This window comes from Electrona antarctica, assembly GCF_951216825.1.
Source record: "Electrona antarctica genome assembly, chromosome: 2".
Taxonomy (NCBI): Eukaryota; Metazoa; Chordata; class Actinopteri; order Myctophiformes; family Myctophidae; genus Electrona; species Electrona antarctica.
The window spans coordinates 9,586,750-9,613,528 of NC_136807.1; the positions used below are offsets into that span (position 1 = coordinate 9,586,750).

The 26,779-nt window shown below is 44.4% G+C and overlaps 1 protein-coding gene across 2 annotated transcripts; it reads right to left on the reverse strand.

Annotated features, from left to right (window-relative positions):
• Nucleotides 1-26,518, reverse strand: plekhm2 (pleckstrin homology domain containing, family M (with RUN domain) member 2). 2 transcript variants are annotated; one of them, XM_079526349.1, is made up of 20 exons: nucleotides 25,981-26,518; nucleotides 24,336-24,442; nucleotides 23,716-23,825; nucleotides 22,504-22,603; nucleotides 22,325-22,412; nucleotides 22,060-22,234; nucleotides 20,706-20,765; nucleotides 18,783-19,083; nucleotides 16,580-17,440; nucleotides 16,410-16,479; nucleotides 15,839-15,929; nucleotides 14,792-14,856; nucleotides 13,427-13,515; nucleotides 13,051-13,183; nucleotides 12,743-12,936; nucleotides 8,385-8,450; nucleotides 7,903-8,062; nucleotides 5,297-5,476; nucleotides 4,282-4,398; nucleotides 1-3,166 (listed from the first exon to the last, which is right to left on the reverse strand). In XM_079526349.1, the coding sequence occupies exons 1-20, from the start codon at nucleotides 26,038-26,040 to the stop codon at nucleotides 3,029-3,031; spliced, it is 3,165 nt and encodes a 1,054-aa protein (XP_079382475.1). In that variant the 5' UTR covers nucleotides 26,041-26,518; the 3' UTR covers nucleotides 1-3,028. The 2 variants fall into 2 exon arrangements, with proteins under 2 accessions (XP_079382475.1, XP_079382476.1); XM_079526350.1 differs by lacking the exon at nucleotides 20,706-20,765.
• Between the last annotated feature and the right edge of the window lie 261 nt (nucleotides 26,519-26,779).

The following is a 26,779-nucleotide window of genomic DNA, read 5'->3' on the forward strand; positions in this document are numbered from 1 at the left end:
ATATTGAATTTATTCATATCATCCCGTTCAAAAAAATGTTTTATTTGCACATTCCTCCATTATGTACAATAGAAAAACGTTATGGACATGCTTGACTTAGTGTGTGAGCAGATGTTACAATTGATTAAGCCTACACTATTTACAAATAAAAAAAAACAAAGGAACAGCCAAGCATAACATTGTATATAAAAACAAAAGGCGCCTCTCAAGAGATGTCATCCATCATTGGCCAGCAATGCCCAACATAGACATCACAGCTCACAATGTCATACTTCCGTTCTGGACAATTCCAACATATACACTTAATAGGCCCCACGTTTTAGATTTTTTCTAATAATCCCATTAAACATTTCAAGTACTTTCAGATATTGCTGTCCCCCCCCCCCCCCCCCACCCCCACTCAAGTCCTTTAATAAGCCACAAGGGATTGCAATTTGGATCCTTTAGTTTAGTTTTAAATCACTCTAATTTAAGAAATCCTAATAACTTATTTTAAAACTACAGTACATCCATTTTCCAACAGCAGGCTACAATTCTCTGACCGACTCTCCAGTGTGCCCTCAACCTAACTTTACATTCTTCATCCAACATCGCACCTAAAATCATTTGGAATTACCAAACTGGAAAAGGGATTTAAAAATAATAAACGGCAACAACAAAAATAGGAGGGTGTGTATGTTGGGTCTTGAAATATGTACTATTGTAACCTGAGATCATTACCTTCACTAAAGAGCAGAATAGAAGTGAGAACGGATAGCACTGCCTTTAAGCAATGCCTGAAACTTCTAAAATACTAAGCTCAGTATGATGAGACTTGACAGACAAAACACAGAGGTCTCACTCACAACCATATACATATGCCTCATTCCTGACTTGTCGGCGACAGAATTCAAATTAAAAGCAGCCAAACTGTAATGCGTAAGGCCACACTGGGACAAAGTCCACTTTGTCATATTTAATTCAGGTTGACAAAAAGGCCACAAAGTAACTGAGTTGTCAGGAAATCTTGTCAAGCTCACCTTAAAGGCTATTGTAATACACACAGCAGCAGTTTAAACTTTAAGGTAATATTACTCATACTTCCTCGACAATGAATCTGATTATAATGCATCAATAATTTACATTGGGAGGGAAGCTGTATCGTAAAATTATAATGAAGCACAAACCTTGACCAAATATCCCATGATGCATTATGATTCTTATATTTTCACGTGAAGCTATTGGACTATCTAATAGTCATATAGGAACATATTACTCTTGGTCTAAATCAAAGACCATTTTATAAACCCCAATATGTTCCTATACTTCCCAGTCAAGACTGTAACAGTGAGAGACATTTAGTGGAGTACCCAGCTCCCAAGACTTTCTATTGTAAAATCTAAACCAGATGCATATACAAGTGGTAGTTCTCAGGGACACACAGGTATAAATTAATTCTTCACATAAACCACCATTTCTCGAGAGATGCAATGACACTGCCATTGAAAGCTCAAAGAAAATGAAATATTGCAGAGGAAATGAACAAGACTCAATTGTTCACATTTACTCCAAGAATCCAAATGCAGCACAATTTATGGAATTTGGACAAAACGGAGTCAGTCATTAGGTACCATTAAAATGATCAACAGAAAACCAAAAGTAGGCATTCAGCTGAGCTGGAAGCCTACTCCACTGATGTGTGCACAGCAGATCAGAATGGTCTGTGACGATTTAATATCGAAAAATAGCCAATCTACAAGTTGTGAGCTTGTAGATCAGCTATTTTCGGTGCCTGACACATCGTACAACGCAGTCTTCAGATTGTTTTGCTAGGATTCTTATTCACCCAATGGACACTGGGCAGTCTTGACATAGTTAAACACAGACCCAAGATGGGTGACAGATTAGCAGGTGCATTAACAGTGCAAGTAGTAGAATTCTCAAGATACAACAGAAAAATCCCTATTTTACTGTGGACTTCATAACCAGGGCATGTTGAGAGACCCTTGTCCTCTCAAGCAAAACACTACTGTAAATGAACAGTAACAATACTTTTTGTGAGGTATGTGCTGATAGACTAATCTTTACAAGCCAAACGGAGTAATTGATCCTCATACATGTACACACGAATAACTGATTATTATACATAAATACTGCACAGCTTGCTGTACACATTATGTACTGCAGGTCAGGTTTGAAAGAATGTCTTGTAACTTTAAGCCTCTTAGAACAAAGGGTGAGAGTTTGATCCTCAGTCCCCTGTGTTACTTCTTAGAGGAAAGTTAAGCGTCAAACATATGCAAGTTGAGGAGTGCGTGAACATTTGATCATCTCAATTTACTTCCTCCTCTATGGCTTTACATAGTTTAATAAATGTTAATAGAAGCCAGAGGTAAAATGATTAATGAAAGACCTCACCACCATCTACTATGTCTTCCTCTTCTCATAGCATAAATACAAAAGGCGGATCCTTTAACATGGAAATCTATGTCAGATTCAGAACATCATCAATAACAAGAATTTATCTTTTTCATAATGGATTGCCTTTTAAGAGGGAGTCACTTAATTGTGTATTCACTGAGACAAAACCAATGGCATGAATTGAAAATTATCTTCACTGAAAATAAAACCTTTTCAATTCAGCCCCAAGAATGAGGACACACCAAATGTGTGTAGGAAAGTATTTTACCTGCCACCACAATCCCATCATTGATCCTCCAGTAATCTGCTCATCCATCAGTATTTCCCATCAGGAGTTTTCCTTGACAGGGTGGAAAAGGCCTACAAAAACCCTCCTCTTGTAAACCTACGTCACATGGTAATGTTAGCTCCTACTGCTGAGGAGAGCTATCTCCGCTCATTAACGGAATGAGAGAACAGCATCAGCTGTGTGTTGTGTACTGCTCCCAGGCCTGCAGGTCCGGTCCTGATAAACGCAAAAAGCCCATCTCCATCTCTGCATACCTTTTGAATCATTCTCATGCGTGCCAACGTCATTGTCCATCAAGCTACGTTGTTAATTTTACTGCGTCTGGTCCCGTCCGATCCATCAGCACCACGGCTCTCTCTGGGCCCGGCCTCGGGCCAGGCTGTCGGCCCTCTGCCAGGCACTCCTCATCAGGGCCAGGGCCTCGCTGCAACGCTTCTGCATGGATGGATCGCGCACTTCTTTGCGTGGGAGTCTCACCTGGGTGGTCAGAGAGAAAATTATGGACAGTGAGTGTTTTGTTAAGAAATATTCTTGTTCTTCCCAGGCGGCAAGTTCCAGCCAGGCAATTATACCAAATGTCAAAAATAATAGGAAATAAATGGAATTTACCTTTGCATGCTCATGTCATTTGTGTAGACTCATACAGTAGAATGGAGAAGCTATTCCTATTATTCCTATGTTTGTCTCTAATCTTCAATAGCTAACGTTGACCATCAGATTTTGTGTCTGAAATATGTTGTCTCTCTCTCTCTCCCTAAAGGTAATTCTCCACCAAACAGACTACTGCAGATTACTACCGACTGGCAGTCGAATGAAGTCGGGAAAGGTGTGAAAAAAACGTTGCTGAATGCACCCGAGAGCCGGCACCGACAGAAAGAGCCTGAACATGTAGCCTACATTAAAGCAAAACAAAATCTCACGGCTGAAAATGTTTGCATGACCAAGTCTTAAATGTGCGATTTGTGAGACACTAGCACTGATTCCTAAACAATACAACCTTTACTAACACAATATGTAAAATGCCATATACCATTGTCCCATGAAATAGTTGGAGCACTCGGGTTTGCTATGGTAAAAATAAAAGTCAAACCTATAGACATAGAAACATAGCTTTTTCAGAAAACTGTCAGGATGTAGAAGACATGGGTTAAAGAAAACCAGCAGTATGTGCTTATGATATTTATCATAATTTTACGTTAAAGATACAGCATACACTTAATTCAATTTCAGAGACAATATGAGTCATCCGATTCTGTTTGAATCGAATGAGTCACACGTCACGTGTGCATACACACTCCCATACTGTGTCTGCATTTTGAGCACACATGCAGCAGTAGCAATATCAATATACCATGAATATGCACTGTATTCATACAAAATAAATGTACCACATTTTAGAAAGGGCAGCAGCCAAGCAGAGAGCACTATCTCCTCTCCGCCAGGCCGCATCTACAAGGTGGTCGAAAACAGAGCATGCTTGGTCGGCTTTATCCTCCATAACTGTTCTTTGTTCTTGCACGTTTCTTTCAGACGTCGTTTAGCAATACTGTATGAATGCTGTGTGTCCACAAATCCCTCCTGCGTGTTCCTACCTGGAAGATGTCTCTCCAGGTGGCCTCTAACACTTCCAGCATTCGATCTCTCTCCTCGCAGCCACTGAAGTACAACACCCAGGGAGGCAGGAACTGAGCCCTGTCCACGGAAAACTCCTGGACAGAGACAGGGACAGAGGAAAAGGTGATAAAACTCCTGGACAGAGGAAAAGGTGATAAAACTCCTGGACAGAGACAGGGACAGAGGAAAATGTGATAAAACTCCTGGACAGAGGCAGGGACAGAGGAAAAGGTGATAAAACTCCTGGACAGAGACAGGGACAGAGGAAAAGGTGATAAAACTCCTGGACAGAGACAGGGACAGAGGAAAAGGTGATAAAACTCCTGGACAGAGGCAGGGACAGAGGAAAAGGTGATAAAACTCCTGGACAGAGGCAGGGACAGAGGAAAAGGTGATACAACTCCTGGACAGAGACAGGGACAGAGGAAAAGGTGATAAAACTCCTGGACAGAGGCAGGGACAGAGGAAAAGGTGATAAAACTCCTGGACAGAGACAGGGACAGAGGAAAAGGTGATAAAACTCCTGGACAGAGGAAAAGGTGATAAAACTACTGGACAGAGGCAGGGACAGAGGAAAAGGTGATAAAACTCCTGGACAGAGACAGGGACAGAGGAAAAGGTGATAAAACTCCTGGACAGAGACAGGGACAGAGGAAAAGGTGATAAAACTCCTGGACAGAGACAGGGACAGAGGAAAAGGTGATAAAACTACTGGACAGAGGCAGGGACAGAGGAAAAGGTGATAAAACTCCTGGACAGAGGAAAAGGTGATAAAACTCCTGGACAGAGGCAGGGACAGAGGAAAAGGTGATAAAACTCCTGGACAGAGACAGGGACAGAGGAAAAGGTGATAAAACTCCTGGACAGAGGCAGGGACAGAGGAAAAGGTGATAAAACTCCTGGACAGACACAGGGACAGAGGAAAAGGTGAAGAATTGTCGCTCCCAAAAACACAAATCCAAGGTACTCGCGAACGTGGCCCTGCACACTCACAATGACACAATACTCCTTGTTGTCCTCCAGGCTCACGGCGGTGATATCGGAGAGGTCGGCGCAACCCAGCGAGCGGAAGAAGCTGGTCTGGCAGTCCTGATGACAAGTCAGCAGCTTGGTGTCCGTCACCACCATGCAACAGGGGATACATGGCGTTGGGGCCACACCCTGGGGGATCACCTGGAATGAAAAAGACACAACACAGTTACAAGGTGTGACAAGATGAAATCGAAAAATCGAATAAAATATAAATAATAAATTCCATAAATAAGAAAACAAATTAAGCGAAAGAATAATGAAAGTAGCCGATCTACAACGTGGCACGATGCAACGCATTGTGAGCTTGTAGATCTGCTATTTTCATTCGTTTGGGTCCCAGGGAGAAAATGTCTCTTTTGGGTCACAGGCTAAAAGGTTTAGGAATCACTGATCTAACAGATAGAAGTAAGTCTCACATGGCCAGCCCTCCAATCCCACATCACTCTAAATGGAAACTGACATGGATAGACTGAGCAAGCAGCTAACTCGCTCTGGTGTGGCTAAACTGTGGAGTGTTAGGAGTCGGACCATTGTTTTTCTGACCACGTGGGGAGCAAAATATAGTCAACTAGAAAAAGTGCCCTTCTGGGCACAGGTCTCCACCAGGAGGATAGGACTGTGTGAGATGTTTGGCAAAATGTTTAGTATTAATATAAACATGTTTGCCTTGTATGGCAATTGGATGATTTGAGGCATTTTGTTCCAATCAACCTGTTTTGCAAAAATCAACCTGTTGGTGGCGCTATAACAGGCCAATGTGAAAAGGGTGGGATATATTCCTCAGCCTAGTAAGAAAATGTGTGAAAGATTTCACGTAAATTGCATGCTGTGTTCATGATTTGAGGCTTTTGTTCAAAACGGGGCAATCTTGCAAACTGTGAAAGCCAATTATAGCCAATTAAGGTGGAATATGAAATATCGGACAGATCCGACTTGAGCACATGACCATAGAGATACTGTGTAACGATTTGTGAGATTTTTGGACAGAATCTGGAGGAGTAATATCCAAAAATGTGTTTTACAAAAGTCGGCCTCCTGGTGGCGCTATAAAAGGCAGATGCGGAAAATGCAGGTCAAAGGTTTGTCCTTGGCCTCTAGGGAGTGTGCATGCAACGTTTCACGCAGATCGGTGCAGTTTTAGGTAACAAATGTGAAAAGCTGCCTCATGGTGGCGCTATAACAGGCCGTTCTGGAAAATGCGGGGCAGAGGTTCATCGTTGGCATCTAGGGAGTGTGTGTGCAAAGTTTGGCATCGACCGGGTTAACGGTGCCGGAGATTAGCTGGTAACGGACGGACGGAAGGACACACGGACGGACACACACACGGACGGAGTGCAAAACATACTCTCTCCCCATGCCTTCGGCCTGGTGGAGACAAAAATAGAAGAGACATGTATGAAGATACTGACCTCTCAGGCAGTGTGCACTGCACAAAATACCACCTTTCATTTAAAGACATCCATCCATCCAAAAACCAGACTAACATCAACAGCTTTTGTTTGTCCTGCAGTCGCCATATTTGTTTCCCTGAGTAGTTGATGTGTGCACCTGTTAAACTGATTGTGACTTTCCTCTGGACATTAGAAATATGCCTGTTGATTTCTGTGCAAGGCTGTGACTAAAGCCAATTCACGGCGGATGCAATTCCACACTTAAGGCCGTTTCAGACGGGGATCGAGTGACGTGGGTATCCTCACTTGGATCAGCAGTTATCGCGTTCATGTGCCGGTGTGTAGCGTGGAAAAAGCTGACTACAATACAGCTCTTGCCGCCATGTGCATGGAACAAGCACGCTCGTGAGAGTTTAAAAAAAAATGATGGCATTCTCAATTGTTTTCATGTTAGTTTTTTTTCCCTGTGGGGTGAATGTGGACTGGAGTCCAGGTTGTCCAGGCTCTAGATAAATGTGTGTTGTTCAATAACAGAATTACTGTCTACAGTCTCAAGTAAATGATAGCATAGTCATAGTAAATGAGGTAGTGTGTGCTGAAGAAAGTTACAAATATATATAAATATACAGAAAAAACAAATGTAACAAGTTGTTTGTTTTTATGTCCGGACAGGCTTCTCCTCAAATCTGAACCCATTGCAACTGCATGCCCTTGCTGACATAGCCCCTAGGCAGGGTTTGAACCCACAACCTTCGGCATGAAAGACATATGCTCTAACCGCTACACAAGTGTTTGCTGGATTTAAAAAATTATAATAATCAGTTCCCAGTGCACCATGAAAACAATTTGATGAACTTTGTCCCCTTCCAAAGACCCACTTTTCTCTCAGCTCAAAAGTGGCCTAGGCCAGGTCATTCTCAGGTCAGCAGCAGCACATGCAAATGAGCCAGCCCGTCTCAGTCAGTCCTGTGCTGCTCCTTCCTCACACCCAACTGGAAATTGGCCAAAGGATTGCATCAGATTAGACTAGAGGAAAGGCCATGGGGCCTTAGATTTCAAGACTTTTGTTTTTAGACCAAAATGGTGATTAAATGGGCCGACCAACAGCATGCCCTGATCAAGTCAAACCTTATAGTTTCCTTATAGTGACAGTCACACTTGGAGGAATATTCTCACCCCTTTGGAGACGGACTGGCAGAGCAGCAGCATCCAGTCGGCCATGTCCTGTTCATTGTTGGCGCTGAGCTCCAACGGGGGCCGTTCTGTCAGGATGACCTGGAAAGCGTGTGGGCGCTCTGTGCTGTTGGACCGTCGACAGCCCCCGCAGTTCTCTCCTCTGATGGGGGTGAAGTAAAAATCAGTTTCATACAGAGGCAGTTTCTTTTAACCCATTTTGACCTGAGATCAGATTCTAAAAATGTCTTCTACATCCTTGTCTACATCCATGTTTCTATGTCAGTGGTTCTTCGATTTTTCAAAAATAGCAGACCTACAAGCTCGTAGCGCGCCACTCGGTGGCGCACTATGAGCTTGTAGATCTGCTATTTTTCAATAGCTAAAGCACAACATAATGCTAACACCAAAAGGGGTTCCTGCCCAAAATGGGTCAAACAAACAGGTTCTTATTTACCATGATCTGTTTACAATGTGAATCTTACCCCATGGTTATGGACATAATTGGCACCACGTCCATTCTTTCTGCGTACTGGAACAGAATCCCTTTGCTGCAAAACGTTCAATTTGACAACAGCCATGTCACCAAACATTATCACGCATCACAAATATTTGATATTATCCTACTGTCACCAACAAAGTAAGGACATAATAAACTAAAAATGTTCTCCTCAGAGCACAGGTCTCTGCCAGGCCACGTAGGTTATTGTGGGCTAGCAATGTTTGGAATTCAGTCATTGTGTGTGTATGTGTAGAAAATAACACATTGTGACATGCTCTGCAAAAAAGGGCACCCCTGCTAACTTTGGAAGCCAATCGGAATGAAACATTATGACAAATACGTCTTGATGACATGCCTACAGAGACCATGTGTATAGACTTGCACAAAATCTGTCAGAGTAATGTAAAAAATGCCATGTCATGGTGGCGCTATAATAGATGGATTTGTGGAGATTCTTTCTTGGCCAACTGGGAGTGTGCGTGCAAAGTTTCCTGCCCATTGGTCCAGCGGTGCTTGCATGCAGCATTTGCTTTGCCAAATGTGAATCAGCCTATAAAAGCGCTACCATGAGGCCCATTTGAAAAATGTAGAGTGGCATTTATTCCATGGCCTAGTGGGAATGTACGTGCACATTTCATGGCAATTGGACCATTAGAACCCATCTTAGCCAATGAGGATGTCATGTCATGTCATGTCTCTGTACAATGTGTTTTCCCACCATCCCCATACTTTCCCCCTCATGCCGTCCTAGTCACTACTTCCCCCGTCTCAGAAATCCCTCAAATCTCATCTATCCAGCTCGTTCACCCAGTCACCACATGGTGGTGGAGGGAGGCCTCTGGAACTGCCATGCAGCTACCAAAAAGAAAATGCCTGAATTCATCTCAGGCCACGCCTCCCTCAAGTCTCTGCATTTCCTTGCTCTGACTGAAACCTGGATTACCCCAGACAACACTTCAACCCCGGCCGCCCTCTCTGTTTCCCACAAGTTTACCCACACCCCTCGCCCAACAGGTGCAGGGGGTGGCACAGGACTACTAATGTCCCCCAAATGGAATTTCCGTGTCTTAAATCTCTCTCACCTTTCTCTGTCCACATTTGAATTCCATGCTATCTCAATATCACAACCAGTCCCCCTCACCCTCATTGTCCTCTATCGCCCCCCAGGAACTCTTGGGAACTTCCTGGAAGAACTAGATTCCCTGATTAGTTCATTTCCAGAAGATGGCACCCCCCTGATCCTACTGGGCGATTTCAACCTACCTACAGCAGAGAAGTATCTTCCCGTTACATCCCTTCTGGCCTCATTTGACCTCTCACTATCTCCCTCCCCTCCCACTCACAAGGCTGGTAATGTTTTGGACCTTGTGTTCTCCAGAGCCTGCTCTCCCTCTACACTCTCTGTTACTCCGTTAATTAGGTCTGACCACCACTTCATAGCCTTCTCCCTCTCTCTCTCCACCCTCCCGCCTAAACCCACTAACCCTCCTAACGTCACCACCCGACGCAATCTCAAATCCCTAAACCCCTCCTCCCTCTCATCCTCTATTCTCTCCTCTCTACCCTCCCTGGAGTCCTTCCTCTCTCTCTCACCTGACTCTGCAACCTCATCCTTCCTCTCCTCTATCTCATCTGCATTCGACCAACACTGCCCGCTCTCATCCAGGCCAGCTCGCTCATGTCCACCGGCTCCCTGGTTATCTGAAACTCTCAGATCTGAACGAACACCTCTAAGAGCAGCCGAAAGGAAGTGGCGCAAGACAAAGCTACCTGATGACCTATCCCACTTTCACTCACTCCTCTCTGCCTTCTCCCTCTCACTAACCACTGCTAAAACCTCTTTCTACCACACCAAAATCCAATCCTGTACTTCTAACCCAAGGAAGCTCTTCTCCACTTTCTCCTCCCTCCTTAAGCCCCCTCCCCCCACCCAACCTTCATCCCTCACTGCTGATGTTTTTGTCAACTACTTCGAGAAGAAGGTTGACGATATCAGCAGCTCCTTCCCCCCTCTCCCCCATAAAGTGGCATCTGACTCAACCAACACTAACCCCAACACACCATGCATGTCCTCCTTCTCTCCTCTTTCCCCAGACGAGGTCCTACAACTAGTGACTTCCACTAGACCTACCACCTGTCCTCTCGACCCTGTCCCGTCTCCAATCTTCCAGACCATCGCACCTGATCTGCTCCCCTTCATCACCTCCATCATCAACACCTCAGTAACCTCAGGCTGCGTCCCATCTGCCCTCAAGTCAGCCAGAGTAACACCACTCCTCAAGAAACCAACCCTTGACCCCTCAGATGTCAAGAACTACAGACCGGTATCACTCCTTTCATTTCTATCAAAAAGCATTGAACGTGTTGTCTCCAACCAGCTCTCTCTCCATCTCTCACATAACAACCTGCTGGATCCCAACCAGTCCGGATTCAAAAAGGCCCACTCCACAGAAACTGCCCTGCTGGCAGTCACAGAAGCACTACATGCTGCCCAGGCTGCTTCCCACTCCGCAGTCCTGATTCTCCTAGACCTATCAGCAGCATTTGACACAGTGAACCACCAGCTGCTCCTAGACACCCTAGCGGATCTAGGCATCGGCGGGACGGCACTAAAGTGGTTCTCCTCTTACCTCACCGACCGGACCTACCAGGTCTCCTGGAAAGGTCTGTTATCATCCCCCCGAACCCTCCAAACTGGGGTCCCACAGGGATCTGTACTTGGTCCCCTCCTTTTCTCACTGTACACTAAATCCCTTGGCACCATCATCTCTGCTCACAATATATCCTATCACTGTTATGCCGATGACACACAACTGTTTCTATCCTTCCCCCCCTCTGCCACCCAGGTGGAAGAGCGCATCACTGCTTGCCTGGCTGACATCTCACAGTGGATGTCCTCCAACCACCTCAAGCTGAACCCAGACAAGACTGAGCTTCTCTTCTTCCCAGCTAAGTCCTGCCCGATGCGGGAGCTAACAATTTCCGTAGACAACGCCCTGGTAACGTCTGTCCCAACAGCCAGGAACCTTGGTGTTGTCCTGGACAGTCAGCTCTCGTTCAAAACTCACATCACAGCTGTCACTCGATCCTGTAGGTTCACACTCTATAACATACGACGAATTAGACCGTTCCTCACCCAGGAATCATCCCAGCTCCTAATCCAGACAACAGTCCTGTCAAAACTTGACTATTGTAACTCTCTCCTTACTGGCCTACCGGCATGTGCACTGAAGCCTCTCCAACTGATCCAAAATGCCGCAGCTCGCTTGGTCTTCAACCAGCCAAAATTCTCACATGTCTCCCCCCTGCTCCGCTCCCTGCACTGGCTCCCGGTCGCTGCCCGCACAGAATACAAAACTCTGATGTTGGCATTTAAAGCAACCAAAGGTATGGCTCCCCCATATCTTGCCAGCATGATTGAACCCTACAAACCCTCCCGCGCACTCAGATCAGCCAACGCAGGGAAGCTGGAAGTACCCTCACTAAAAACGCCGGGACAACGCTCCACACGTCCCAAACTCTTCTCCCTTCTGGCCCCAAAACTGTGGAATGCACTTCCCGTTGCAATCAGAACTGCAGCATCACTCCCGATCTTCCGCCGTAGTCTGAAAACCCACCTTTTCAGACTCCATCATGGCCCATAGCACTTACCCTACCCCCCTTAGACAGCACTTCTTAGACTTATATAGCATTTGAAACAGACTTATAGCATGTCATGTAGACAGCACAATAAGTGCATTGTATGTAGTCATAGCACTTCATAGTATATAGTGTATAGTAGTCATAGCACTTCATAGTATATATGTACAGCATAGTATAGCATATATGTGTAGTTTATATGTATAGTGTCATTATATAGATATGTTCTAGTTATAGTTTATATGTATAGTGTCATTATATAGATATGTTCTAGTCACGTTCTTAGCTTACGCATGTTTCGCGATAAATGCTTTTTTACATATGTGATGTATTCCCATGCTTTTTGTTCTTGCTTATTGTAAGTCGCTCTGGATTAAGAGCGTCTGCTAAATGCCTAAATTGTAAATTGTAAATTGTCATGTGAAAAATCAGACCAGTCTGAAGCGAGTGGTGCAACAGCACCCCCTATTGGTACACATTGGTAAACATCGGGACACAGGGACATAGTCACACAGGTTGGGACATAGGGACAAAGCTGTTCCTTGGAGTGGTTGCACCACTCAAAAATCAGACAGATCCGTCTTGATCACAGGAGTGTAGACGTAAAACTGTGTGTGCACAGTTTCTCACTGACCGGTCCAACAGTGCCAGAGATAAGCTGCACACAGACTGACGGACGGACAGGGCGGAGACAACCAGTACCTGAGGATGAGGTAGCAGCTCTTCCACTGCTCTTTGCCCAGGTAGGTGGTAAAAGCCTTGTAGAGCAGAGCACCTTCCTTGGCATTACAAGACTCCAGTGAGCCTGTCCCCACTGAGGCTTGTGGGGACAGGGCCATGTCCATGGGGTCCTCCCAGTGGATCAGTGAGTACAGGCAGATAGACACCTCGGAAACCTAGAAGATTACCAAGATTTGCTTGATGGATCAATTAGTCAAAAGCTGGGGTCTTAATGTGAGTAACCCAAACATGAGAATAGACAGAAATGATTCAGGTCTCTTAGTCTCTACCTCACAGTGACATTCCTGGGAGATGAACTTGGTGAGGGCCAGTTTCTCCATGGTGGCATCGGTCAGGACAGAGGGGTAGGGAGGCTCGCGACAGCCCTTCACCATGGCTGACTTCAGGGCGTCCAGGAGCCAACTGAATGAAGGGGAAGGAGAATAAAAATACAGAATACAAAATACAAAGAGATAATAGAACCAGAGTAATACTTAATAATTATGATAGGATATTTTCGTCAAGCAACCCCATCGTACAACGTATAATTCAGGCTGACTTAATACAATGAAACACACATCCACTGGTTGTGAACTGGCAAGAGCAGCCTGCTTTGCAAAGTGGGGCAGGTGATAGTGTCAGACTGGTGATTGGTGGTACACTCACACAGTGAGTGAAGCATCCGATGTGTCCAACAAGAACTGTCGTCGCCTGTTTGTGCACACCAGCGTTATCGTCTGCTGGTCAAGGCCCACCTGGGAGAGAGGGAAACAGCATTACCACTTGCCACCATTGTACAAGCAAGTGTCAACAATAGTGGAAGAGGAGGGCATGTAGTCTTATGGCACTCTATCATGCCGAGTGCATGATAGGCGGACGGTTCTGTCTATACAGCCAGCGGCCATCCATTCATGTTGGCTGATTTTATTATTGACATTACAAATATGTGCAGATATCGCCTGCATTGTATGTGCTACATTTGTGAGAATCAATTGCAGTTGATTTTTATTTTTTTATGCCTCTATTAGTATTTATTTTTGCTTCTATTCTATTTCTCTTTACATGCCCTTTGATGCCTTTTGTAAAGTACTTTGAATTGCCTTTACATACTATACAAATAAACTTGTCTTCACATTCTAACATTAATGCGGCCTTATAAAAAAGAGATCACCAGCTCAGTGGCCTTGTGGTTAGAGTGTCCGTCCTGAGACTGGGAGGTCGGGGTTCAATCCCCGGCTGGATCATACCAAAGAAATGGGTCCCAGTGCATCCCTGCTTGACACTCGGCATCAAGGGTTGGATTGGGGGTAAGTCCCTGCGACATACTAGCGTCATGTCCAGGGGGTGTACTTGTACATCAAGCTGCCTCACGCCTACAGAAACAGGAGATAGGCTCCTGCCCTATGGGCCTCATGGCTCGGCAAGGCTACTACTACTATAAAACAATCACACCTGTGTGAACTGAGTGGTGCAAGGTATTATATAGCCTGATCAGCTGTGGTCTGACGTAACCAAATGACCATAGTAACCATGCTCATTTGGTACGAACACGGGTACAATTTACAATTTACAATTTAGGCATTTAGCAGACGCTCTTAATCCAGAGCGACTTACATTAGGCAGGAACAAAAGTATGGGAATACATCACATATATAAAATGCATTTATCAAGAAACATGCGTAAGCTAAGAACGTAACTAGAACATATCTATATAATGACACTATACATATTAACTATACATATATACTATACTATGCTATACATATGTAGGCTACTATGATGTGCTATGACTATATACAATGCAATTATTGTGCTGTCTACATGACATGCTATAAGTCTGTTTCAAATGCTATCTAAGTCTAAAAAGTGCTATCTAAGGGGGTAGGATAAGTGCTATGGGCACTTATCCTACCCCCTTAGATAGCACTTTTGTACCCGTGGCTTTGTACACGGGTACAAAGCCAGTTGTTGGAGTGGTTTGCACCACTCAAAAAGAGATGGCTAAGTATGAAATACCATATAGGGACTTACGGAGACATAGTCCAGTTCATTATAAGACACAGCCTCCTCTACGGTGTAGGGCTTCTCTGCAGCGCCTGGAATGAACAGTAGAGAGAAGACAACTTTAAGTTATCACAATGCACATCATTCTCAACAGTATATGAGCTTAATCTAGTTGTGTAGCTCTGCCAGCCAGGATTTACAGTAAGGAGGTTATCATCTTGATTTAGCTTAATTCAATTCTATTTGGTGGCGTCTAGTCAGGTTACACTTAAGCGATATCATCGCAGAAGTGCATTAATGACGATAAAGAACACCCTCAAGTGTAATATTGCAATTATACAACAGTTACCCTTAAAACTAAGATAATCGCAAAAACAAATCATATTTCTTTTAATGACAGATGTAGCCACTACTACGACCACAAAATGTCCCAAGAAACTAGCTAGCCTAGCCACCAAGTCTGCTGCGCTCTGGGAGAACAGAGCGGCTGAATGCTTTGTTTTAATTAGATGTTCCTTTGCGCTTGTGGGTTTGGGGGCTTTTCTGAGCCTTTATTTGATAGATATGTACCCGTAGTGTGGAGACTGAAAGACATGTTAGAGATAATCTAGTTTGGCGGAAATGTGCTTGCTTGGCATAAACTGATTTATGCCAAGATCCAAGTAATCATAGGGAAATAAATGTATAGCAGCATTTGGGGTAGTGTTTCTTCCCTGAGCTATTGGGAATGTGCATACAAAGTTAGATTATCTCTGCAGGCTCAGCAGTCCAGGCACCTTTGCTGGTAATCCAGTCTGGCAGTGTGCCGCGGGTTCGACTCCCAATCCCGACGGCCTTTACTGCATGTCACCCCCCCCCCCATCTCTCTCCCCATTTCCTGTCAGCCTACTGTCTGTCCCTCCATAAGAAATATAAAATAAAAGGCGAAAGCCACAAAAAAAACATTACAAAAAAAACAAATATATATATTATCTCTGCAAAGTCACACACACGAACACATAGTCACCTCCCAGGCAGTCAGCCTGGTGAAGACAATGAACACTCAGGTTTCTAGTGTATGACCTCAAATCTTACCCTTCCTGAGCAGGTAAATGTAACAGTCAGTCAGCAGCAGGAAAAGGGGTTGCAGGTCTCCCTCCATGTGGCCTGTACTCATCCGAACCATCTAGAGACACAATAACACCAAATGAACTGTTAAACTTTCAGCTAGTTCAATATTCATTCATTAAGCAATCGTTTACAGCCGAAGTTTTTTTATGAATTACGAAATAATTAATAATAAACAACGATTAACTAAATGTGTGTATAGCATGTCAGTTATTATATTCACGATAATAGCACTTTTCTCTTTGCCACATTTTGGTTTCATACACATTTTTGGAATGTACATTAGACTTCACGAGAGCATGAAACCTCAATGACAAATGATAAATACTTTATCACTTTGACTTTAACCACTTAAGCCCTATTGTTCTTCATTCATACAATGAATAGCGAAAATAGCTGATCTACAAGCTCACAATTATTGCCATTAAAACGTTGGGTTTTTACTTTTTGACAATTGCATGCATGCGCAGTTTGCTCATGAATACAATCATTATGGGGTGGGGGGGCTCATTATGAGTGAGGTGATCACCGTGTGTACCTTGAAGAGCTGCTCCTCGTTCTCTCGGAACACATGAATCATCAGAAGCAGCTTGTGATTGTTGTCCACTCTGAAACATCCACAGATTATCATGGCATATCCGTCTCTGACTGAAATCCTGAAGACAGTCTGGTCTGGTGCAGTTTTGTGATTTTCTATTCATGACTTACTTGAACTCTGCGGGATGAGTGCGCTCTGTTGGACTGAGCGACGTCTCCTCGGGAGGCTGCTCCTCTGTTTCGCAAGCCACCTCTCCGTTCTCAGCCCACGTTTCAAGCTCCTCCCTCTCGCTCCGCTCCACCGTCTCCTCGGCTTCATCTGCCTCCTTCACGGTGGGTTCGTGTTCCTCTGGCTCTTCTGCCTCTCCCTCATCTTCGTGTACACCAGAAAGAGCCTGTGGTTGGCAATGCTCTGCAGCATCATGGTGGCCACCACTCTCGGAAGCAGGGTCTGGACTGTGAGGGGTAAAGCAATAGAAGTCTGCCGAAGCGGGAGAGGTCTGCAGGAGACCGGGGCTCGGTTCTGCTGCTGCTGGGTCGGGTGGCTCGGCCCCCGGATGCTCTCGAAAGGGCTGCTGGACGGACGGCTGGAAGCGCAGGTTGCCGTCCAAGGGGGCGGACACGAGTTCTCCGTTTCTCTCCTCCTCCTCCTCCTCACCCAGACGGTCCCATGCCTCTCCGCTGTCCAGAGCCCCATTGAGGCGATCCATGACGTCGCGCAGCGGCCGGCCCACGCCGTCCATGGAGGTGTCCGTCATCTGCGGAAGCCGCAGGAGGGCGTCGGCCTCTTCTTCGTCGCAGTCCTCCGTCGCTCCCCTCCTGCTTCTCCTCCTCACCGTGACTGCCCTGCTGTCTGTGAGGGAACAACTCAAGTGCTCGTCCTCCTCCCCTGGCCCCGAGCCGTCCTCTGGGATCTGGAGGCCGTTTTCCGCTCCCATCTGCTCGGAAGAGGCCGAGTTGCTGACGCTGCCGATGGAGTCAGTGGAGCCCTTCCCACGTCGCTTCTTGGCTGGTTTTCTTCGTCTGGCCAGCCTGGAAGAACAGTTATCATCTGATGATGTTCCCCGCTTTATGCAAATATTCAATATATCACATTAGATCAGTTTAAATAGGAATGTCAAATTTCAACAGAAGAATTGCTGAATAACGTAGTATTTTTTGTGATTGATAATTTTATTAGACAATAAAATGCAAACAGTACAGAGTACAGTCAAGCACATTTGGCCCAAAAGGACAGCACCGAAGAAAGACCTTGCGGTCTTGTTTCCATTAAGTGTCCCATACCAACAACAATTGTGATATCTATCTATCTATCTATGTACAGGTTGGAATAGAAATAAATTGGAGGGGAGCGTTAAAGAGGTGGGGCAATCACCTTGTCTCCATCTGACCTGATGACAGTGACAGGTGAATTTTCAGCTCTTTTTAAAGGAAACCAGTGATTTGCGTGTTTTGAGGGAAGGGGGCAGGGCATTCCACACCTGAGTGGTAGTGTTGTGGAAGGGGAATTTACCCATATTTGTTCGAAAAGTGGGTGGCACCAGATCATTATTCATGCTCCCTCTAGTGTTGTGGCTGTGTGAGTTGCTCACCTTTTTTAGGTAATCAGTCAAGTAAATGGGCACTGGTGGCATGGAGGGCAGAGCTGCATTCACAATTTTGAATGTCAGACCCATTTTCAATTAGTGACTTTTCCTGTCAAGATTATTGAGGGGCGCTAGCTATAGTGTAGATTTTTGTCCTAACACAAACATTAAATGCCATCGACAATGAAGGGAGAATTTATGCCATATGTGGACGATGTGGACGTCGTGTGTGAAATTCACTTCACACGACGTGTGTGATTTTATAAACTTGACAGAGACATTTAAGCTAAGAACATCCAGTAAACGACTCTCGAGGTTCCCAGTGTCATATTGAAATGTCCTTTGAGCGAGTTACTGAACCCCTAACCGCTCCCTGGGTGCTGCCGTTCAGTAGCTGTCCACTGCTCCTAGCAGTTAGGAGGTTTTAAATGCAGAGGACAACTTCGGGGTATTTGCAAATGTAGTTGGCCAATGGAACTTAACCCTCGTAGCGTGGAACTCGGTGCCGCGCTATGAGCTTGTAGATCTGCTATTTTTTAAAGATCGTGAAAATGTGGCGCAAATCTTTGAATATATATTCTTTCAGAGCGAACGTTTTTAACTCAAATCTTTGCTTCTGGGGAGTCCCTGGAACAATATATTTTCAGATGGGGGTCCTCACCCTAACCTCCCACGGGGCAGCACACCTAAACCTAACCTTAACCCTCTCCCAACCCCTCAACGCTCCCCTCACCAACCTGTCTAACCAATACTATGGCTAACCAAAGGATGCCTCCCCATGTACAAACCTGATGACCTCCAGCTCGTTGCCGTTGCTCTCCGCGTCGTCTCCGGTGGTGACCGCGGCGTCGTCATGGCGACTGGCCACGTGGACGGGCGTGACGTCGGCCGACGTGTTGGTGTTGGTGTCCGACTCCTCGTTGAAGGGGTTGTGCCTGAACGTGGGGCTGTGCGGCGCCACCGCCATCTTCACCATCACAACAGAGGCTGCGCCGGGCCGATGGGCCGCCGCCGCCGTGTCGCAGACGACCGTCTGCGGGTCCGACCCACTGGAGCGTGGACAGCTGGCCGGGTCGGTGAGGTCGCCCTCTAAAACGGCAGCATACGAGAAACTGGGATTAAGCAGCGCTCACTCGGCCCGCTAAATGCTTTCATAGTTGTTAGGGCTGGCTTGGTGGCATATTAATGGCATATACAGCGAGATGCGTTAGAGCAGTGGTTCTCAAACGTTTTCGTGTCAAGGCAGGGCCCCCAAATGTGTTTATTGACCTGAAAATGAAAATGTTTTGTGCCAGGGACTCCCAGAAGGGAAAAATCACACCTGTGTGAAGCGAGGGGCGCACTTATCATCATAGATCATCTCATTCTGGCCAAATCACAATTTGCATCCTCACTTTTGTCTTCACAGTTTGTGTTTTTTGTCAGACTCTCAAAGCTGGACAAAAATACTTTCAAGATATTCTTTTAAATGTTCAAAAAATAGCAGATGTAAACGCTTGCAGTGAGCTTGTATATCTGCTTTTTGTTTTTTAATAACCGATGTATAAAATATGGATAAAGTGGTTACAATTATTGTGATGCTGTATTAATACATTTAGCTGGAGCCGCCCTGGAGCCAACCCAAGGACCGTGCTTTGAGAACCACTGCATTAGAGACATGGGCACACAGGAAGTTGCTTTCTTTGAAGTGGCATAATAGAGGCCTTGGTCAAACCGCTCCTCCACGGGCTTTAGTGCAAGCAAACAAATGCAACAGCATAATAGAAGCATCCCAAATTCAGCTATTAGGACCATTATTAGTATCACTAGATCACAGAAAGACTTAAGCAAGAGGGGTTAGCCTGAACCTTGACCTGTGTCACACAGCTTACCACTAGTACACACCAGGCAGAAGGAAAAGGATCCTCACCCACAAGAAAGAGAGGCATAAAAGTGGCATAGCATGGCTGACACCCTTTAACGTTTAATGGTACATTCGTGCTCCTTCCCCAAGCTATTAATCATTATATGACACTTATTGGGTCATTAAAAAAGGAAAAATAAATAGCATCTGCAATTTAACTTGACTTAATAAGGTAGAGTTATTTTGTTCTAAATTAGGTTAAATAGTGATCAAGAATTGTGCCCTGGATTCACACTGCATCTACTCTATATCAGACTGGGTGCTACAGTGCCATCTAGTGTACAAAATCAAAATGGGGTTAATCTCAGGTTACTTTTACAATTCAGAGATAAAAAATAATAATAAAGTTTGACCACATCCGAATAAAGTTGAACAAAATTAACTTGTGTTTTTAAGTGAGTGATGTCTGACCTGGAAGACGGAAGCAAAAAATTGAGAATCGAGAATGCTTTGCCTGCCGGTAACTTTAGATTGATATGCCTTTCTTACATGCTTCTCTGATAAATACCCAGATTTGAATTTCAAAATAATAAATTGCATCATTAGCAATAAGCTGAGGAAAACATATTCACATGCATTGCATATTAAAGATCAGTTTATATCTTCTATGCAACATGAGCAGCTTTGATGTACAGCATATCCCGTCCTTGTTACCAGACCCGAGAGTCACATTTCAAGCTAGTACTGTAGCATGCGTTGAGTTCAGCACAACCTTTGAGACACACATGCCTGACACCATGGTGGAAGAAAGGAAGCATGGGGGTGGGGGGTGAGCGAGAGGGCAGGGAAGGGATAACCAATGGCCCACCTTCCCAGTCTGCACTTGGCATTGACTGCAACACAGGGAAGATGTCACCGAAATCATAATCTACAAAAAAGGAGGAATAAGACTCAATATTAGAGAAGGAAAGATGAGTTATAAGAGGGAGAGAGATAGAGAAGAAGAGAAGAGAAGAGAAGAGAAGAGAGAGAGAGAGAGAGAGAGAGAGAGAGAGAGAGAGCTAGAAGAGGGATTGAGAGACAATGGCACAAAATCATGAAAATAAAATGTAACATACTGTATGAATGATACACATGAAAACACAACAGACAGGGGGGAACTAAAATGGGACGGTGACTTAATGATTTGTGGATAGTGGTGAGAAGAGCAGTCACACAGAGCACTAGCCTCGCCCCCCAATGGGTGGCCTACCGCTTCCATTTACACTGCTATGCCATTCTGACGTCCAAACGCTGCATGCATGTATGGCACTCCCTCTAATAAAATACCCTTCTATCAGTGAGTCATGAGGGTCTGCCAGAATCGACCCAACCCCTAGCTAAGTTACGTTGACGTTACCATGCAATGGCATCACACAGTGGAGAGTGCTTGTGTTTTAGTGACTCGAGTAGAATCTGCCCGGGCAATTAAGTGGAAGAAATATGAGCAGCAGTGTTTCTCCCACATTCATTCAGCAGATCGATGATATTACCATTACCGATTTGTCATCGCATAATGTCCTCAAAATATATTTTTGTAGGTGGAAGGAATAAAAGTTAGATCTTCCTGGTTCCCTGAACAAAAAAAAGATTCTTGCATTGGATTTTTGGTTATTTCTGAAAATAGGCTCTGTGGCATAAAAATCCATGATGCTTACATGTTCAGCAAGATTATGATTTTTGAAGCGTCAATGCAATCGTTACAAGTAAAAAGAAAAAGCTATCATTAGGCTATAAACTAACTAAAGCATGGTCACATGATGACGTTGTGGTGTCCTCATTTAGCCACCTCTTAGCAACTGACTTTTTTAAAAGCTTAGAAATTCACAAGCTAACAAGTACTGATGTATTTTATGTCATAGAACAAAAGTAAAAATATGAAAATCTGTTAATACTTGTTTTGACCACAAAACTTATTTCAGGCATCTAAACAAAAACCCAGTCTATTCCAAAAAAACAATAGACTTTGAGACAAGGGAACCGTGGAAGTGCAAAATGTTATCTTGTTCCTGGGTTTCAGAACTACAAACATTAGCGCTCTATAAGAGAAGAGTCCCATTAAACCGTGGCACACCGCAAACCCGTGACTGAAACAGAAAACATGAAATGCTTACCTGTCCTCCACTACTCTCACGATAGTTTGGGGCGAAACACTGCTGAGATAACCAAAGAGAATTCCTTACCTTCGCTGGAGGGGGCTATCGCGCTGTCGTCCCACTCCAGGTTGGTGGAGGTGAGGGAGGTGAAGGAGTGTAGAGAAAGGCTGTCGGAGCTCGGTAGTCTCTCCTCAAAGTCCAGAAGGTTGTGGGGCTTATAGTACTCTGGCATGTAGGGGGCCACGTCCAAATACGGCACATCCTGAGCCGGCGGGGAAATCAACAGGCAGTTAGAAGCCACCTTCGAACATTTCTAACCTGGTGGATTATTGCAATGGAACAGTGCACTAACCAGATCCAGGTTAAATCGAATGAACTCCAGGCCAGACACCAGAGTAAGGAAGAGAGTGAGGTGGTCGTGACTGCAGACCAGTGCATTTCTGGAGGGGAAACGGAAACATTCAGCTTCATATGCATTGAACATGTTTGCCCTTAAGAAATGGGAGATGGAAGTTTGCAAATATCACTCACTTGAAATAGTACTTCTGTAGCAATCCTTTGTTTTCTTGGAAGAGGCGAAGATAGCTTTCTAAGGAACTCTCGCTCAATGCCAGGTATAACCATGCACGACCTATGCAAGTAGAGAAAAGAAAATCATATTTAATTGATTGATTAAGGTTCACCATTGTTGAATGTTGAAGTTGGTAAGAACCATGCTAAGCAAGCATGCTGCTTTATAAATAGGACTAAGAGCATAACTTCCATAATCCCGAAACAAAGCCACTACAGTACAGTAGCATTCAAGCTGTTACACAAGATGAGTTCAACATGAAATCGTAGGCTGCTATGCCAGTTAAAGCAGGAGAGGCTATGCTGTATGATTGCCCAGGGTCATATGTAAATCCTTACGTAACAATAGTCCGGCATACGTGGTCGGTTAAGACTCACCCGTGGCTTCCAGGTTGGGGTTAAATTAATGTCGCATTATTGGGACATCTGACTAACGCTACGCACCCATGATTTCCTTGGTGAGATGGTTCACCACAAGGCTAATTAAATAAGGTTAGGAAGCGAAGGCCGTACGGTGGACTCCATGTTGCTTCCTAACCTTATTTAATTAACCTTGGTTCACCACTGAAGTTGCACAGTCCTTGAACCCAAAAACCATAAACATTAAAAATGCATGTGTGGGAGTAAACTCCTCCACTACACATGACAAGCATCAGGGTACCACCGACACCGAGGAGTTCTACCACACGATGAGCATGATTATAAATAGAGACTAGGAGAATAGACAACTTTCCCAGGACCAAAACGGTACACAATTTATGGATATATACGATATATATGGATGGTCATATTCATTAAACCTGGTAGCTAGATCTTAGTACTGACACTATCAGAATTAATCCTGGTAGCCCCGTCATCTGAATACTGACATTGCACCATGCATGACTTTTTTCTGGATGGTTGTGGTATGATGTTTATGTGTGTAGTAGAGTTACGTGAAATCAAAGAGACATAAAATACGTTTCTCATTCATTACAATCAGAGTTCTCATCGCTACATCACACAGTAAAGTCACTGGTTGCACTTTGAAAAGTCAGCGCAAACGGGGTCGGGTTCAAATCGGTTGAACTGCGAGCAGAGTGCTGGTTTGAGCGCTACACGTTGCGGAGGTAGTATTATATTAACAATGACGTTCTTGCTACGTGAAGGGGATTTAATGGCACGGACTCTCACTTCGACCGAGCTTGGTTGCTATGTGCTGGAGCTCGTCAATCTGTCGGATGGCCTCTCTCCTGGTGAAATGCAGTACAAGGACCCAGTACCCAGAGGAGATATCCTGCAGTCTGCAATGCAGAAACACAGTTGGAAAAGACAAGCATACAGTATGTGGCCCAAAGACATAAGAGATGGACCACAGGCACTTCCGTATTTCACTAGAAACTTCATGTCACATTCATACTAAATGGCAATTTTAGCTGTTGTTCCAAACCTGCCCTCATTCTTTCTCCCAGTTATGAGTCTAGTGCAGTTTGTAGTAATTATATAACCATTTTTATCAGGGATGCTTCTTCAGAATAAAAACACACAGGGAAATTGGCTATAGCCATGTTATTTCAAGTTCACACTTCTGTAACAGTTCATGACATGTTTTAGCTGTGGCAAAGCTGAACTTGCTATGAGCATAATTCAGTGTTGTTGACAGAACACAGTGCAGCCATACACAAAAGCTGAGCTTATATCAAGAATCAAGAGGGATTTATTTGTCACTTCACTCATAGGTTACAAGCAGCAAAATGTTGGTTATATACAAGCTTCTCCGTTTCCAGGCAAGCAGAGTTGGTGGTGTTTCTTACCCATAAAGGAGAGCGTGGTCAAGATGTTCACACAGCCGCTGCAGGACGCGGTCATGATTCCGAATGGCTGGAGTCTCATCTTCGCAGGCTGCAAAGTAGCTCTGTAACTACATAAAGACAATGGAGATTATTTCATCTATAACTTGGGTGGCGGTGGCTCAGGGGTAGAGTGGCTTGATGATAACCGCAAGGTTGCCAGTTCGAAGCCGGGCTCCCCCCGAGTTAGTGTCAAAGTGTCCTTGAGCAAGACACTGAACCCCTAATTGCTCCTGATGTGCTGGCTGGTGCCTTGCATGGTTTCCGCCACCATCGGTGTATGAATGTGTGTGTGAATGCCGAATCTAATGTAATGCACAATCTTGTAAATGTAAATCGCCTTGGATAAAGGCGCTATATAAATGCACCATTTAACATTTTAGAGTATATATATTAAATAATAATAATAATAATAATAATATGCCAAAAATACTGATAAATGACATGTTTTATGAGGATGATAAAAATAAGTTGTCATTTTTATTTAAGATTAAGGCTAAATCCTTTTTTTTTTTTAAACAAAACTAAAGCGTTTTGGTTAACAGTGACATATTTGCTCTAGCAGTGGGAGGGTATATTGTCTCTGGCTGGAGCTACAGGATACATTCAGGGTTATCCAAACAATCCTTATCCTGCTACAAAGTGAAAGTACGGCAATAACTTCCCACACACAGAGGGAGGTCAGGTGACTTGTTCTACCCTATGTAATAAGAACTTCACATGACTGAAGGATGTTTGTCTGAGGCAAACAGTATAGGCTTTGTTAAAGGTGTGTGGGGAGGATCCTAGTTCATGTTCATGTTGCACATAAACTCTATTTTTCATCATAGGGAAGATGTTAAAAGTCAAACCTTCAGATATGTGTTGAGAAAGAGGGCACTTCCCAATTCAATCACCTGATAATCATGTGACTGGTGTAGGAATTTAGGAAGTGGAAATATTTAAGACATCTAGCCTCATGGACACGGCTTGGATTATGCAGGATTGTATAGGATTTGTATCCTACATAGTTTGTTGTGATAATGGCCTGTGCCAAGTGACACAGAGAGCTATTAGCTATAGTATGCTGTCAGTCTGGTTATGCAGTGGCCTTAGTTATACGTGCATAGCTGCACCACACAACTTAAACAATAAATACCCCCCAACTTGCTCTGTTACCTAACTGTTAGCCCTCCTCATAGCTCTAATGCACCATTTAAAACGCATGTTTACACAACATAATGATGCCGCAGTCAGTGGGTCAACGCGGTGCCACCCGCCTGTTCCCCATTGTTCCAACAACAGAACTCAAAATAGAGACAACCGAAGCTGCCGAACAGAACACTTGTGTAATTACATTGTTATTTACTAAACTGGGTTTGTTTTGTTGTATCCTCACTATAGGGAATAATATAATAAAGCACATCCGGGACTATGAAATGGCACAGACAGACAGAACTCGCGTTGGGTTGCGCCATGGGTTGCGCACTCCCATTTCATTTGACTTGGAAGTTGCCCTCTTTCTTTTGGCAAACAAAAAGACAATCCATCCATGACAACTTTCTATCATGCGTATGACATAATTAGATGAACGTTAATTCCGTCTAGGTGACACGCAGATCTTAATTACCTTCTTGACGGACAAAGATATGTTTTCCAGGATTCGGTCTTTGACTTTCAGTTGATCCATCCCTGGTCTCCTTGGCAGCAGGCAGCTGCTGTCAGCTGATTTTCCACGGTCTGTGTTGTTGTTTGTTGTTGTTGTGCTAAGCTAACGTTAGCTTATGCCATTCAAACCCAGATAACCGTGTAACAACATGGACACTAGACTGAAGATACACATCGAATTACACAGACAGCACAGCAGCAATAAGAAACACTCAGCTAGCCATTTGTGCTGTTATATACTAGCAAGGCGCCTTACTTTCCTTTAGCCCGCTGAGCTAACGCTTAAGGTTGGCTAGCACTTTTTAGTTTTACTTTCTTATAGCTACTAGGAGGACACTACGTAATTCCTCTAACTTGTACATTTATGTCACTGGTTTAATAATGGTACTACCGTCTACCGTCCTTAATGCGACTTTGCCCACAATCCAGGTCATGTCTGCTGTGCTAGCCTGCCCAGTGCCTGCCCAGTAGTTCTGGGTTCTGAAGGAACCAGCCAAGCAGCGTGTATACTTCGCCGTACGACGGCGGTGTCGCGCATAGACAAGCTTTCGGCATTACGTCACTGCTAAATAGATGGACATTCGGTCCAAGCCAAGGGCATCCCAGAAAATAGACCCAGCACTAGTAGAGTGAGTAGTAGTTTGATTTATTAATGCTAGTTTACCAACACTACTTCACAATCTACTTCAACCATTTTCATTTCATCTATCTCAGGCAACCTTAGGCACGGGTGCCAATTGGCACAGGGGAGGGTGGTCAGC

Bases quoted from the DNA above. Each gene is read 5' to 3' on its own strand.
- plekhm2 (XM_079526349.1), bottom strand. From the start codon at position 26,040: ATGGATCAACTGAAAGTCAAAGACCGAATCCTGGAAAACATATCTTTG. The intron at 20,766-22,059 runs GTAAGGAATTCT...CCTTTTTTGTAG, and splicing joins GATAGCCCCCTCCAGCGAAG to ATTATGATTTCGGTGACATC. The intron at 3,167-4,281 runs GTAGGAACACGC...CTGACCACCCAG, and splicing joins CCTGGAGAGACATCTTCCAG to GTGAGACTCCCACGCAAAGA.